The sequence below is a fragment of the Hipposideros armiger genome, unplaced genomic scaffold, assembly GCF_001890085.2.
Source record: "Hipposideros armiger isolate ML-2016 unplaced genomic scaffold, ASM189008v1 scaffold_159, whole genome shotgun sequence".
Lineage (NCBI taxonomy): Eukaryota > Metazoa > Chordata > Mammalia > Chiroptera > Hipposideridae > Hipposideros > Hipposideros armiger.
In genome coordinates, this window is record NW_017731509.1 from 1,853,244 (window position 1) to 1,869,637 (window position 16,394).

At 47.0% G+C, this 16,394-nt stretch overlaps 1 protein-coding gene across 11 annotated transcripts in view; it reads right to left on the minus strand.

Moving 5' to 3' along the window:
* NAV2 (neuron navigator 2) overlaps positions 1-16,394 on the minus strand; it is a 738,710-nt gene that overhangs the window by 16,394 nt on the left and 705,922 nt on the right. For 7 of the 11 annotated variants that reach the window (XM_019651383.1, XM_019651379.1, XM_019651381.1 and 4 more), the window contains 7 exons: positions 15,978-15,986; positions 15,399-15,571; positions 8,709-8,862; positions 7,348-7,510; positions 6,510-6,610; positions 4,202-4,297; positions 2,264-2,432 (listed from right to left, as the gene is read on the minus strand). In XM_019651383.1, coding sequence (XP_019506928.1) covers positions 2,264-2,432; positions 4,202-4,297; positions 6,510-6,610; positions 7,348-7,510; positions 8,709-8,862; positions 15,399-15,571; positions 15,978-15,986 — 865 coding nt within the window. Of the gene's footprint in view, positions 1-2,263; positions 2,433-4,201; positions 4,298-6,509; positions 6,611-7,347; positions 7,511-8,708; positions 8,863-15,398; positions 15,572-15,977; positions 15,987-16,394 lie in introns of those variants that run through there. The other 4 variants (XM_019651380.1, XM_019651382.1, XM_019651377.1 and 1 more) reach the window with 2 other exon arrangements.

Sequence of the window (16,394 nt, forward strand, 5' to 3'; positions counted from 1 at the left end):
TGGTGCCAACTTGGGCCAGTGAAGCAACATCCTCCACAACTAGACTGAAGAACAAAAGGACAGCAACTTGTCTGTTCCCCTTTCCCCAATTCCCCAGCGCTGTTCCCATCCCCCAGTTCCCCAATAAAAATCTTTAATAAAAAAAAAGTTTGGAGCCCAGGGTCTCCAGTCTAAATAACAACGGAGGAAAAAACGCAAACACCTCTCTCTATGTAGATGTTGCTGTTTGGGTCTTTTGCCACAAAACCCCTGGGGAGTGACTACTTTGCAGACAAGCTCACTTCAGAGCATGCCAAGTGACTCCCACCCCACTCTCTAGACCACTAAAGAGAACCATCTGCAGCTCAAGAACCTCTTTCAGCTCAAACCCTTGAGTGGTTTTTAGTGCTTTTAAGGCATAAGTTTCCAGCACTTCAGGAAAACAGCAGAGTCAGGTATCACTGAACGATAAACCTGAGCTGATCCCTGGGGATGCTAAAACAACTTGATGTGCTGACAGCAGCAGCACACCAGGCTGGGTGGGGTGGCAGCTTCCCCAGAGGCAGATCATCTTGTCACTGTTTCTACAGAGATTTGGTCTGGTCTCAGCAACGGGTCACAGTTTTACTCCTCAGTGCTTGCAGTGCTCACCTGTAAGTGACAATGCACGCTTGTCACAGCATGGATGAAATACAATGTAAGCCCATGATATAAGGCTTCCCTTAAAGGTTTCTTGGAGTGGACAGTTGTTGTTTTGGTGTGCCGCTACCCCATCCTCCTTCCCCTCATACTAGAACTTCCTTTCTTATGGGGAGCTCACTTCAGGTGGTTCAAGTGGGGCTGACCCCTTCATCCACCAAAGGGGTAGGCTAATGACAGGCTAGGCCTGTGCATCTCCCTGGTCACACTGACTGATTCGCTGATGGGCATTTGACTCATGGTTGGCCAGAATCGCCCCTAAGAATTCTCTGTCAGTTTTCCAGAAAGGCATTCTCTTTTAGGTTCCTAAACTAGAAAGATGAATCAGGGTTTCCAGGGTCATTTCACGTACAGAGAGCTCAAAAACTAAGCAGAGCTGAGGTGATGGGCTTGGACCCAAGGGCACAGCCAGAACACCTGGAACCAGCCTTGTTTGAAGCAGATTCTTGGATTTTCCAGGCACATGAGCCTATGTGTTTCTTTTCTTGTTAAAGCTAGTTTTCAGTAGGTTTCTGTCACTTGCTGTTGAGGCCACAATTGTGAAATTTTACTTGCCATCAAGATAAAGCTACATGTGAGGTTTAGGCAACACCTCACCACTCCTCATAAGCAGAGCAAGATTTGGATTCCTGCTGATAAGGAATGTTGTGGTGCTTTTGGAAAACCTACCAATCAGGAAACAACTTGTCCAAAACAACCTTGAAATTGCCCTGTTAAACTACAGTTAAGATCAGTGCCTTCAGGGAAGTAAGAACCGGGACAACCCAAAGGTTGCAACCCAAAGGTTGCGCCTAGTACGGTGTTTATTAGTCCACTACTTAGATTGTTCTTAAAATAAAGGAAAAAGGGGTTTTGCGGTCAAATGTTTGTGTTAGACTGGATTAAACAGCCTTCTGAACAGCGGGAGTTAGGACATTAAAGATCAGAGCCTTTAATGTACCAGTACACTCCTGTTCCCCTATCCCCCCAAACCCAAATGGCGATAAGGATGCAGTTTCCCAGACTTATTTGGCCACGAAACTCCACCCCCCCCCCACACCAAACACTTTGTGATCCTAGAGTTCCAGGGAACACACTTTGGCCTGGGGCTTAACATCTTTGGGTGATGAGGCCATCGGAAGCTCCAGCAGCATCATGCGTGGGCAAGAGCTGCAGCAGTTTCATCAGGGTGCTCAGAGCGACTCCTCTAGCCCACAGCAAATCGTGGTTTCCCCATCTGTAGAATGGGACCACGTCCAAGGCTTGCTGGCAAGAGTAATTCATTGGCACTGGTGGGGCCCCATTTTAACAGGGTTATTAAGATTCCATCACCTCAGAGTCATGAGGATAATGGGACCTATTGTTATATAATTTCAGCAATAAACTGAAATTATTTGTTTCCGATGGTGGTTGCAAAAGCTAAAGACGGTTAGACTTGCTTAGGTAAGAGTAATTGTGGTCGAAGGCGGGGGGGGGGGGGGGGGGGGGGAGACAACAACCCACATCCATCTGCACAAACAAAACTGTGGCTACAGTGTCCTATGCCAAATCACAACATAAAAAATGCAATTCCTGAAAGCTCCAACCTCTGCAATCGCCGAGTTACCTTTGACGGTCACGGAGATGGTGGTGTTCTCTCCCACCAGATAGCCACAGGGTAGAAGCTCGGGGGTCCCGGATGTGTTGCTGCGTTTGACTTCTCCAATGCTGTAGCCAAGAACACTATCTGAATTCAGCCCTAGCTGACTCACTGGGTCGACGTGAATGATGTATTCCTGGAAAAAGTAAAATAAAGACCCCATCGAAGATGTGGCTAAAAATCTGCCCATGACTCATGTTTCCATTGGGCGATTTATAATCATCTTCTCTTCTTTCTCAGCTGATACCTGCGTTGAAATCAAGCTCTGGAAGGAGTGGGGACAGAGCTGACTTTCTACGGGGATGATGTTCTACTATCACAGGCCTCTTAAAATACAGATTTATTTGGTTAGTGGTGTGTGTGTGTGTGGAGGGGATGAACTCTAGCAAGATTGTGAACGTTTAGTCTGGATCGTTTAGTCAAGCACAGAAACATAAGGCTGCTTTTCCTACGTTCAGCTGAAGTCTTGAAGACATCAGCGCCTGGGAATGGTGTTGGAAAATTCATGAAAAAGTAATTCTGACAAGAAATATCTCTATAGCTCCTCCTTCTTTTGGCTCAGAGCAAAGACCATACTGATGACAAAGGGAGCAAGACCTAGGACTGCTAGAAAAAAGCAGCTCTTGATCTTTAAATAGGAAAATGTGTGTTAATTTGGAAAGTGTTCCCTCTTAGGTGAGTCACCAAAAGGTTTTAGGTCAGTAAACTTGGAATGACGGTCCACGGGCTATGAGGTGACCAGATGATGTCTGAGGTGGAAGCCTAATAATAGGCCTCTACTTTTCATGGTCTCATTTCCTCACATGTGACACCCCGCAGGCTCTTCTCAGCCCAAACTGTTGTCTTTCTAATCCAAGGATGTCCTGACTACCCATCAGGAGAGAGAAGGTGTTGGCCTGGGCAGCAGACTGCTCTGCCCCAAACCATGCACATTTCCACTTAGGCCAGTCTACATGGCCTGTAAAGATGATGAGCGATCTTTGGTCAAAGAACAGAACTTTCTCTGTGTGAAGCCACCTGAATCTAGATGCTAGAAAGAGACTAGAATGTACCAGTTAAGTCAGGTTTTAAAGTCGGACTAACACAACTAGACTAACAGTCTAGTTTTAGATTCATGACCTTGGGCAAGTGATCCAACCCTAGCTTCACTTTCCTCACCTTTACTTGGGAAAATACTAGAACCTTCCTTACAGACCTGTAAATAAATTGAGGTAATGTAAAGAGAAAGCTTAGCATGGTCTCTGGCACAAAAAACGTGGGCTATTAGTATTGCTCAGGGGATACGATTAATGAACACTTACAGCTGTTGACTTAATTCAGGACAATACAAAAATGTATACCAAAAGCTTTTTTCAAACCACCTTGTGTTTCAAGGGTCGCCCTGGTAAACGCCCCCTCCAATGATGTGATTAGAATGAATACAAAAGTAAGTATGCCAACGTCCTTGACACTGGCCAATAACCAGATGTTAATATCACTTGTAGCACAAATCACAGACTGAAGTGTCAGCAAGGATGCTGGGCCTGTCGGATCAAATCCCTTTGAAATAAAGACTAGAAACCTGATGTTTAAGCCCCTGAGCATGTTCTCCAAAGATGCAACAAGACATAATTCTAAGGTGAAGGGAAAATGTGGACATTAGCTGTTCACCGTGAGAGGCTCAAGTAGTTGCTCAAGTTTGGAGTAATGACTCACTGGCCAACCACTGCCAAGGGCAGCCAGGAACACGTCGGCCAATCAGCAGTCTTTACGTACCATCCCCCTTCTATCCCAGCAACATAAGGATGTCAGAGAAAGGACAGGCCTGAGAGATGGCCCAGTGCAGGACACAAATCGCCCTTCCCTCCCTCAGCCCAGGCTCCCACTTCAGGTAGACTGCCATAGCCGTCCCCTTGAAACACTTACTTTGAACAGCCGTCTAACCACCCCATCGAGCACATCCCACTTCGTCTTGCCACTAACTCCAATGCAGCCAATAAGAAAGAGGTGTGGTCTGGAATCCTAAGGGTAAGGAAATGTATGCAGGTGAAAAACAAGTGGGTCTTTTCTGACACAGTTTAGCAAGGACTCAGGTTGTCTTAGAACTCCACCAATGGTTTGAGAGGGGAATAAAAGTCCTATTTGCTTTTTTCTTTAAATAATTGTTTTGTGTTTTAATTACAGTTGACATCTATTAATTTCAGGAGCATAACATAGTGATTAGACATTTTACATAACTTATGAAGTTGATTACCCCGATAAGTCTCCTATTTGTTTTAATACCAGGTGTAACTTAGATTGAATGCAAGAGTCTTTCATTTTCCGGGCTCTATTGTTAAAACATTAATCTGTGGGCCAGGCAGTGAGGAGTTCCTCCCGGAATGCATTCTACCAAATGCATATCGCACACAGTGCACAGATCACATCCCTTGCCTGGAATGCTCTCCCCTCTCCTGTCTGTCATTTCTCCCTTTCAAAACTGTGCTTACAAACTCACCTATTCCAGGAAGCCTTCAATGATTAACTCACCAGGCTCAGAGCTCGCATTGCTTCAATGGCTCTGTACTAACTTACAGAATGCTATATTCTGTACTTGTTTGTTTTTAGGAACTCCCGTCTTATTTGTAAATCATTGTCTTGTCTCCTTGCTAGATCTTAAGCTCATTCAGAGTAAAATGTTTTTATTTTTTCTTTTCTTCTCTTTTGTTTTTTAATAATGTTCATTGCTTTTTCTTCTAGTTAAAAATTAAAACAAGCTTAATCCAAAAAACTAGTTCTACTCTGGAAAGTTCACAATAATTTTTCCCCCATTTTTTTGTATTTCTGCCCACAAGGCTTTGCATAATGGGGACTACATAATCACATTAGTTAAAGAAAAGCTAGGAGAACATTTCATTCTTTTGGCTTTTTAAAAAATATCTGACATGCTCATAAGGACACAGCATTAGCAGAGTGGTGGGGGCGGGGAGGGTTGTTGTGTCTGGCAGTTAAGCAAAATCAGCAGAGAAAAGAGCATGAGTCTTGCAGTGAGGTGATCTGGCCCCACCACTTGCCTTGTGACCTTAAGCAAGAGATGCTTGGGCCTTAGGTTTCTCAGTTGTAACATGGGAAATAATAACATCCAGTCAACCAACTTCATCTGGCTTCTGCGATGATCCAAACTGATACAGTTTTTAAAAGTGACTCATAAACTTTTGTCAAATGTAAAATCTATCTGTCCATGTTGATGATCGCTCGAATAAAATGCATTCACAGGTAACACCTGCATTTATGATAACAATGAATTTCCCCCTTGGTGTTCCATCACTCTACTAGTCAAGCTCTGAAAGTGGAGCTCTTCATAGGATTTTTCTAGGCTCAAGTAGTGTTAAAACCCCAGGCAGCTCTAAAATTCGGGGCCTATTCCCTTCAGTGAGACTAGAGAGCCAGCCACAGAGTGGAAACCCAGGCGAAGATGAGACTGGCGGCAGACATTTTGTTTTGGTGGGTGCTGCAAGTTCCCTAGCTCTCGGAAGCTACAAGAAGCATGCTAGCTAGAATGCTAAGAAATAATAAAACATGGAAGGGGACTTGAAATAGTGACTCATGAAGCCTTTTCCCACTTATTTGAGAGACAGTCGTTTATAGCTTCATTTCGATTCAATCAATGACTAAAATTCAACTTTGCCAACCCCCACTGCTACCCCCAAATAGTTTCTGCTGGGGGTATGGCCTCCTTAAGCTCTGGAAGAGAACAGGAACTACTCAGAAAACTCAGGTTCCCCAGCTGTGGTGAGGCAGGATGTCCCACCAGCTTCACTGTTGGCCACGTGTGCTCCTTACGCTTGGCCACGTCCATCTCCCAGTGTCTACTCCATCGGCAGCCTCTGACAACTGGATAAAACTGGTGCCTTTGGTTAGCGTCTTTCTGTGCCTTCCATGCTAAACGTGCTTATCTGCCTTTGAAGTGCTTTGTCAATATATTAAACTCAGAAAACCCATTGCTGGCTGATGTTAGTGTTCAGTTAATTGCATGGAAGCACAACACGGGACTGTTTTTAGTACTCTTCATTAGACTTTTCAAACACGAGAGAGGGAAGGACTGTTTGCTGGGGAGTTAGTTAAGGAAAGTGTTAGTAGCATTTCCTAGTCACCTGAGGCGCTGAGGTGATAATGGTTTGACGACGAAATCACTAAGCTAGGTAGTTCTACCTGGGGAAGGGACAGGCAGAGCAGGGAAAGGGATCCAACTAACCTCCTTCCACTTCATTTCCTCCTGAAAGCTGACAACTATCTTAACATGCCTGCCTCCTTCCTTCCGAGCCGAGCATTCACCAGTGTCATCCAGCAACATGTCTGCGAATGGAAAACATCAACAGCCTTAGGCACATGGGGACAGCAAAGCTGGCTTCCTGACACCCCCGCTGCTTGTTGGCACAGCAGCAGGACAAACCAGGTGTCAGGGTGCGAGGGAAGTGGGGGAAGTAGGGAAAGAGGAAAGGGCAGAATGGAGAATGCAACCACGGAAACCAATGGTGGATCAACCAAGGAACCAGCGGGCTGACAATGTACCTTGCCAAATGGAAGTGCGAGGGAGAGACTGAACCAAAACAATAGCAACAGCAGCATCATGGATAAGAAATCAAAAGCATCAGCCTTAATATGCTTACAAAGAAAACCTAGATCATGTTCGCTAATTACTGCGCCAGCTTGGAATCCAGCCTCAAGGCAGGAAGATCATAGACCAAGCCATTGCCCCAAGGGGGACCTGCTGCCATTGGGGTTTGTATGCAGCATACAGCTTGCAGGTCAGCCTCTTAAAATGGATCAAACAGAACTCAGCATGGTGGGCGAGGGGACCCAAGCTCATGACTTGGAGAACTTGGTGTGCTGGAGCGAAGCATGACAGCGGTCTTACGGCTGGGCTCATGTTGGTAGCAGACGCACACCCAGACACACACACACCCCGAGTGCACACACGCCTGTTGCCTCTTCATTTGATCTGTTGGTCTGCTTATCTTGGGGCTCTGGAGTAGAAACCGGAGTGCCAGCTGCAGGCCCTGTCCTGCCCCCAGCCTGGTGACACCACTCACCCAGACTGGTTGACTCAGTGAGGTTCAGGCTGTGCTGGGAGAGGCCCATGGACTGCCTCGGAGAGGCGGAGAGGGACACCTGCGAGGGCGCCCGGCTGCAGCCACTGCCTTGAGACTCCGACTTCAGCCGGTCATTCTCAGCTTTCAGCTTCTCTATTTCACTCTGCGAAGAGGAAGAGAGAAGCCCATTAACTGTGTGGATATAATGCGAACAAGCTTTTTCCGGGGGAGGAATGTGAAAGTCCCTTTCAGGGATCAAGTGGGTAGTTGAGCTGAGGCAAAGTCACACTATCAGAGAGATTCATCAGTGTTTGCTGCTTTGGCTGTATTCACGAGACCTGTCTGGCTGGGGTGGGCCCCTCCATTCAAAGAGCTGAGATTTGAAAAGTCCTTAGAAATGTTTCCCAGAGTCTGAGTCATAAGCAAAAAGAAATCTTATCTAAGAGGTGTGAGCAACTCTGGGTTTGACAGGTTCTTTACTGCAGGACTTCTCAGAGCCACTAATGAGCTGCTATGCATTGTGAATCTGAGAGGGGCACATAGGGGGCATTTCCCAAATGTATCTGATCAAGGAACTTTCCCTTCACAGAGTTTCCCATGGAGGGAATGTTCCGGGGAACCTCCTTTGGAAAATGCTACTCTTCAGTGAGGTCCCATTTAGTAGAACTCACAGGGGTCCTTCATTCTGTGAATATTCATGAAGAACCTACTATTTGTTAAGCACTGGTGTTCTATATCCAGAGAAAGGGATACAAAGAAAGAATAGCTCGGAAGACTTAAATGCCTTCAACCTATGGCAGAAAGTGAGAGGAGCCATGAGAACAGAGCTACAGGAATTCAGATGAGGGCACCAACTCTTCCAGCTGCATGTCTCGGAAGGGCTTTGCAGAGGAAGAGGCATCAAGTGGAGCCTTGAAGGACGGGTCCCTTTTGAATGTGCAGAAGGATATCCTGGTAGAGGAACAATATGCAAGAGAAACTCCTGGGCATGCAAAGGAAGCGGTCAGTGGCTCCCCCTGGCTGGTAAGAAGGGCCTGGCATGTGGAGGTGCGAGTGGGTGGTTGGTGGATTAAGAGTGCAAAGGGTCCTGTGAAGGCCTTGAAAGACAGCTGAAGGACAAGCGAGAGGCAAGAGCAGAGCCACTGAAAGTTTTGCACAAAGGAAGGAGAGGATGGTTACTCTTCTGCTTTCATAAGACTAGTCTTTGAGCAATATGTGGGAGGGCCTGCAAGGAGAACAAGGCTCAGGGGTCAGAGGGCTGCCACCAGGTTCTGATGCAGCCTCGGGGTGTGGTGAGGGGCAGCCTCCTGACGCTTCTTCCCAGACAGCCTCGCACTGTGCCCACGCTGCTGGGCGCTCACCTGCATCCTGTTCATGGCCTCCCGGAGTTGGTCCAGCTGATGTGCAGAGCTGAGGGCTTCTAGGCGGATGTCCGTCAGCTTCATCTCTTTGTCTCTCAGCTCATTTCGGAGCTGCATGACTGTCTCGGCTTCACTATCCATGCACTCTGAAATTCTAGGGAAAGAGGAATGTTACTGGTGAAGGCAGCTCTGAGTTGACCTCCTTTCACTTCTCCACTGACCACTGGCCATGTCCATCATCGGGCTTATTCATCAGAAACCCTGTAGAACCAGCTGCCCGGTGCATCCTGGAGGTGACAATATCAAAAGCACCTGAAATTCACAAATTTTATTGCTTCTCAACACACTTTCTTTGCAGAGCTGTGGTAATCAGAAGAGCTATAGTGCACACTTCAGCAAAATTCCAACAATCGAGGTGGAGATAAACAGGAGCCAGCAAGAGGGAGTAGTAACCTTGGGGGTTTGAAACCTCCCCCTACAAATGTGTACACAGCTGGGCCCCTATAATGATACCACATGGCCCTTGAGATCTAAACCCACTCAGAGAAACAGGTCAACTGTCTGTTTTAAAGATTAGACACTCCAGGGTCAAAGAGCTGAGTGGTGATTTTTATTTGCCAAAAAGGGAACGAAACCTAAAGATACGGGTGGAAAGAGTTAGTGTGCTTCTGGCCACATTCTAAAACCCATTCTCCGAAGTGTCTAGAGAACAACATTCTTTCATTCCCCTACCTCCCACACGGCTTAATAAGCTCACGGCAAGGAAGAGAGACACGCCAAGTAGTTAGAAAGCAGAGATGATGATGTGACACAGAAGCCAAAGTTTTATCTGAAAAGTGTGAAACAGTATGGCTAGTTGTCTGCCTTTCCCAGCTGCACAGGGGACTGTGGCACCCTGTTGAACTCCTTTTTCTTAAAGAGGTGGTCCTTCGAGGCTGGGTTCGTTATTTTATTTACTTGGGTTTGCTCTTCAGACACCACAAGGTGGAAGATCATAAAAGTCAGGATGAATTGCAATGTTAGGAGAGATGGTTCTAGTAAAAACAAGTTCTGTTGATTTCAAAGACCATAGGCTCTGGAGTGAGAGGAGATCCAAAATAGGAAGCTCTGGCTCTTTTGGACTGAAGACAAAAACAAACAAACAACCCCCAACCCAAGTTCATAAAGTTACAAAGCTGAAGCTGATTATCTCTGAAAGGCATGGTGAGCATGTGGTCGCTGTAGAAACAATCATGCGAGCCCGTTCTATGAAACCCACGTACTGGATTTGGGGCCAAGCAAAACCTGACCTATAAAACTGGTTGAGGGTGTGGAAAAGTTAATTGCCAAAAGAAAGCCATTTATAATTGTTAAAGAGATATAATTGTATTTCAGGGACAGAAAGGCTAGAAGAAAAATGTACGCCCAAACAGCCAAATCTTTTTGTTGCTATTTTCTTGACCTGTACTATTTTGATTCGAGAGATACAAAGAGAGTAAAACCATCTCTAGTTTTTTAAGAGTTGCCTGCAGCCAAGGAAGCTTCTCTGCTTCTTAATCTTCTGAAACCTCCAATGGACTCCTGAAAATGTTTTAATTATTTCCATTTCATACCTATGAGAAACTCAGGCCCACAGATTTGGGACTAAGAGGGTTAGAGAGACAGAAATATCTTTAGAATTCAGATCATCCTTCCCAGCCACCCCCACCCCATCCCCCATCAGCTCTCTGTGTTTTGAATAGTCTGGGTTTGTAAGGTTTAACTATAGAGCCATGTTTTTTGGGGTTTGGGAGGTTTACAGGGGGAGCTTGAAAAAATTTGATTCTTTCTTGAGAGAGAAATGGTTTCCTGGTTTGAATGGATCATAAAGTTTGAACTAAATTCCACTGTGACACTCTTAGCCAAACCATGCCCTCCAGAGATCTTGAAGGCTCCGATTCACTGGCGAGGTTCACACCATGCCAGCCTGGTCTGGCTGCTCTCCACAGCAAGGCACTTTGTTCCAGTCTCCTTCACATGGTCTGTACCTTTCCCCCAGCAAGCTTTCTGAGCAAGACAGGCAGTATTTCCTCAGCACCCACTTTGTTGAATATAGCACATGGGTTATTTTGCAAAGCTTGGCCAACGACACTACAGAGAGAAGCAAACCAAAATGAAAAAAAACCTCTGTGTTGAGAGTAACTGCACAAAGCCCTCCTGTGCTCCCTCCAAATTGGCCAGTTCTCAGAAACACAACTGCAAGGCCACATGGGGGAGGGTGTCCTATGGCGCACAGGTGGTGTTGAAAACAAGGTCTTCTCCAGCAGTCCCGATAAGAGTTAGTCCCTGTCCCTACTGCCCAAGGCAGAGCCTTCTCCTTCGGTTCCTTCCCACACTAAACTTCTGTCTTGTCACTGATGATTTGGCTGCACTGAACAGGTCATTCCCTACACTCAGTAGGTATGCAATACATGCTTGTCCATTTCTTGGACTACTTCCTGAAGCAACCAGATGTATCTTTTCCTACTCAGCCTCTAACACATTATGGCAGCATATTCCCAGCATCTTGTCCAGAAGGCAGAGCTGGTGGCATACCTAATTTTAAGTGCCTTGAGTATGGGAAACACTGCCTTCCCATATCTCCATTCCTTTTGCCCACGGGGTAGCGGGTAGGGCCTTTTCTGAGTCCCGGCTCCTCTGCCTTTGGCTTCTTCTTTGAACTCCGTCTCACACCTACATTTGCACATTCTTACAAACTCTTCAAGGCTGGAAAGAAGCATTTGCTCTCTGCCCACCCTTTGGAAAAGGAGACCCAAAACAAACATCTCTAGTGTGCATGGATGCTGTGGAATGTCAGAAGGGAGTTGGAGAGCCAAGAGTGTGCCCCACCCGGTCCCTGTGGGGAGAGTGGTTTGGAAGGAGACTTCTCCTGTGGTCTCTGGGAGTCCTGTACGGCTGAGTGTATCATTGCCAGTCTCTCTTCACCTTACTTGGCCGCCCAGCGGTATTGGGCCCAGTTAGTACTCCTGCCTCCAAACAGTTTCTTCTATCTGCCCCTGGGCTTCCTCCCACCTCTCTGGTTGCTCTACTTTCTCTTCCTGAACCTCACACATCAGGGTGCCGCAGAGCTCAGTTCTGGCCCCTCTGACCCTCCTCCTTCTCTGTTCAACCCCTTGGAGAATCCCTCCCGTCTCCCAGCTTTCAGTGCCAGCTATAAGCCCACGTTGCCCAAATCAATATGCCTCCACAAACTCTAACCTGGTTTCAATCTCCACGGGAATGTTTCCTGGGTGCCTCAAGCTTAAGCACATCGCCATGTGCTTCCAACTTTCCTTCCATCCTAACTCCCTCCAGGACTCACCACTGGCATCGGTCACTCACTCATTCCACCTCATATTTGAATGTCAGCAAAACCAACAGAGTGCCTACCTCCACGGAGCCTAGACTATAGATTGTGGGGTGGCAGTGGGGGACAAAGCAAAAATAACCAAGAAAAATATACACACTAGGTGATATTTGCAAAGGTAAAAAATAAAATGGGGGAAAGGGGATGACAGGGCATGCTAGCTGGTGGCAGGGGTGTTGTTCTTTGCAAGGTACAATTTCAAGGCCTTACTGATAAGGTAACATTGAGCAGACACCTGTAGGAAGTGAATATCTTGAGGGAAAGTGTACCAGGCAGAGGGCACAGAAAGAGCAAAGGCTAAAGGTGGAGAGTGTGTGACTGGAGCACTCAAAGAAGAGGAAGTGGCCCGAGTGGCCTGGATGTTGGGGAACGTGCTGTCAGCTCTTACGTGATCTCCTTCGTCTACGCCTGCCCCGCTATATATTCCTTATTCACAAAACAGAGACTGATCTTGGTGAAACACTATGTCAGATGACCTTACATTCTCACTTAAAACTCTCCAACATCTACCCATCACACAGGACATCAGATGCTAATTCACTTTGAATTCAAAGCCTCACACATTCTGGGCCCCACTTATCTCCGTGGCCTTGTTTCCCGCTTGCCCATCATGCGGCAGCCATGCTGGCCAGCCCCCTCGTTTTCAGACACACCAGGCCTGTTTCCACCTTAGGTTCCTTGTGTTACTTATTCTTGGGTCAGCCAGGCTGTCCTGCTCTGGAGTGGCAGAGGATGCCACGTGTGCACCGCAGCCCATTCCCTTTCCCTCCTGGATACCCTGAGTTTACCTCTTCCCTTGTAGGTGGTATGGCCCCGAGTCCTGCTCAGTGGACCGTGGGAAGAGGCCCAAAACACCCTCCTGCAGGATCCTCTGTACTCTCCCCCTCTCCCACCTGCTGGTTAGACAGAGGGCACCCAGAAGAGGACTCTGGCCCTGTGTGATGGCTGGCCCACAAGATGGAAGGAGACTCGGTGCCTGCATCAGCACACGGCAGGACACCTGCTGAAGAGGAGCGTCTGCGTTGGGTTTGGAGGGAACCAGAGATAAACAGTCATATGTAAAGCCCCTGAGTTTTGGGACTGAGCTTGTTACAGCTCCTGGTGTTACTGACCAGACTAACCAGTGATTCCTCCTGTCACGCAGACATCAGCTGAAATGTCACCCCCTCAGAAGGGCCTTTCCAGGCGTCCCTGTCTAAAGATGCTGCCATGGTACTCTATCCCAACACACTATTTCCATTCCCAGTATTAACCCTTAGCCCTGTCTGATTTTTCTAGTTTATTCAGATTGTTTAATGTCTGTCTCTCCTCCTGTTATAGAGGTCTACCAGAGTAGGGGCTTTATCTGTCTTGTACACTAATATAACTACAGCCAAGAACAGTGCCTCGCACAGAGCAGACGCTCAGACCTGGAATGAGCTATACTGTGTCCCGTCCCCACTAGTCCCTAACCCCCAGCGGTGCGACTCTGGTTAACATCCACTTTGGCCCCTGCAGAACATCTGGGGGAGTGCCCTGCTCACACATGATGTTATACACAAAGTGTGAATCAATACATTAAGGATGGATGAGGAGTTGCTTTTCTCCTGGTCGGGAAACAACTGAAGTAGGATACTGGGGAATGATGGCATGTGGGTTAGTCACAGGCAACTTGTCCTTTACCTTGTTGGCACCCTGCAGGTCAGATAGGACTCGCGCTCACCATCATTGGTCTAATCCTTCATGCAAGAACAAAGGACCCTTGGTAAGGAACTGGGTCCATTCATCAGTGTTTCTCTTCCTTCCCCTGCTCAGTTTTACTCTTGCCTATAACAGAAGTGCATGCTTCTTTGGCCACACCTTTCCCCAGATGTTCCCCAAGAGAAGAGGAGCTAGTAATTAAAGACCCCAACAGGTCCATGCATCACGGGTGGGTGGGGTTGCTGAAAAGCCGGGGCCCTCTGCTCTGTTTTCTCTCCACTGCCTGTCTTCCATGTGGTCTGGGCAGTTGGTGTGTTACAAAGACCTGGCCAATCTTCTCACCCACATTTCCTGCACCCATTGGGTAAGCTGGCCTTGTGCAGCTACTATCTTCAGCGAGATGGCTGGCTGGGTATGGGGACTCAGGATGGCTTCTGAGAATGAAGGAGGACAGAACAGGAACAAAGGAAGCCCTTCATGCATGGTGCTGGCTTGGCCCTCACAAGAATCCAGTGAAGCAGATGTATCTCATTTTCGCCAATGACAAAACTGAGCTGTCTACAACCACCCCTTCCCTTGTCTCACCCTAGTTCAGAGGCCATTCGACCCCCAGTCACACCGGACCTCTTCTCCCAGCCACTGTCTCATCTTGTAGATGAGCTGTCCTTGCAGACCACCTGAGCTCCAGTTCTTCTTTCACTCCTGACCTGGTCTCTAATGGAAGTCAGCCTATAGGGTAGGGGCAATCTTTCTCACTGATGCAGAGAGCCAGCTGTGCCACCTTCTGAGCTGACACCTGGGTCCCCACTTGTCTTTCCCTAGCCATTCCTGACCTGGTCTTGCTCTTAGGGACTGGGCCTTATGTTTTCAGATGGGGCACAGGATGTCTTTAGATGGAGCAATAAGCAGTGGGTGCGTAGCGGAAATCCTGGGAGGTTAGCTGGGTAACAGCAAGTGAGTCTTCCCCCCATGTAACTAGTTACCAACAGAAACACCTGTGTTCCTGAAGAGCTCTGTAAAAATGGACTTGTTTTACATTTACTAGGGGAGTTCAGGGTGGTAAATCATTTTACAAAATATAGACCCTTTGGTAAAGAGAATTACCATCAAGTCTCTCCATTTTTTTAAACTTCCAATTTCTGACTTTCAACTTCTACTTTCTGACCTCAGAGTCAATACCAACTTTTGATCAAAAAAGAAAAGTATAATCACTGTAAACCTTGTCACCCAAATGAATCAGAATTTCAGCAAAAACTGCCAGCACTTCTAACACCACCTCCTCCCCCTCACAGCAAGATGGTTGTAGCTCTTTCATATCTATTTATTGTGTTCCATCCTTAGGATGGGATAAAAAGACAGCCATTATCCCAATTTGACATAGAAATGGAAACAGAGGCTAAGCAACTTGCCCAAGGCCAGCTAGCTAATTAATTATCCAGACTCCCCAGAACAAAAATCTAACTTTCCTTTCTCTTTCAAGCTCCCCCACTCTTAAAGCACTGAAAAAACACGCACAGTGCTATGAAAGCAAGACATAAATGGTCCCACCGACCAGGTATATCCTTACAGGACGCCTCTAGGAACTGCAAGGTTCCTAGAGGCCAAAGACATCGTCTGACTGGCGTGACCACAACGGACAGACTTACAGAGAGTTGGAGTGCGAGTTTCTCAGCAGTGGAGTGGAACCCGTGGAACCGTTGTGTGGTAACTTTGGTGACGATGGCAAAGAAGAATCGGTCATCTCCTCAATGTCTGAATGAGAGGATGCTGACTTGGGGGACTTCTTCTTCCCGAAAGCTTGCTTGAAGGAGCTGCGTAACTGAATAGACAAGACCGTCAGCCTGGCAGGGGCTGCAACCCACACTTAGGCCTTGGCAAAACAGAGACATGCAGACAAAAGAGCAATTAATTCTCCCATGTCTTCCTCCCACCAATGAAAAAGGTTCCCAACAGCTCTCTCCAATCAGTGTATTAAGGGAAAAAGAGTTATCTGGTGTGGACAGCTCAAAGGGCTGGACCTGTGGGTAACATTCCGTGCCTACTCTTGGTTCAAGACTAGATGCCAACAGCAAGACAGAGCCTGGCTCAGCAGATGGATGTTGGAAGGATGAGGTTACACAGCAACAAAGCAGGATGCTCAGACATGGTGACAGACACGGATGACGTTAGTCATATCAATGGATGGGTTAGCTTGGTATCTGATATTAGCAGTCAGTCTTGCTTACCTCATTGACCTGCCAGAGAAAATGCAAGCAAAAATGGGGGAGGGGAAGGAAAAAAGACAATTTTTAACAGAGAAAGCCAGTGACAGGGAAAGCTTTGGACTTTTCAGACACGACATAGCTAATAATAAACATCACACACAGAGGAAAAGTTTCCAGTAGGATCATGAATCTTTCAAACCACAAGGGGCATCTTCCTCTATTGTGAAAGGAAAGAAATAGCGAGTCTGGAAGTTCCTACTATCTGAGTTCTTCTAGCTTCTCTGTCTGGATGAAATGGCTGTCCCGACCTTCCTTGTGCTGCTCACCCTTTGTCTCTAATTAGTCATTTCTCTATGCTTTTTTTTTTTTTTGCATGTCTTTTTTTCTCAGCAAGGGTAGCTTCACTACTGCACTGGTCCCAACATGGCTGTATAGCTC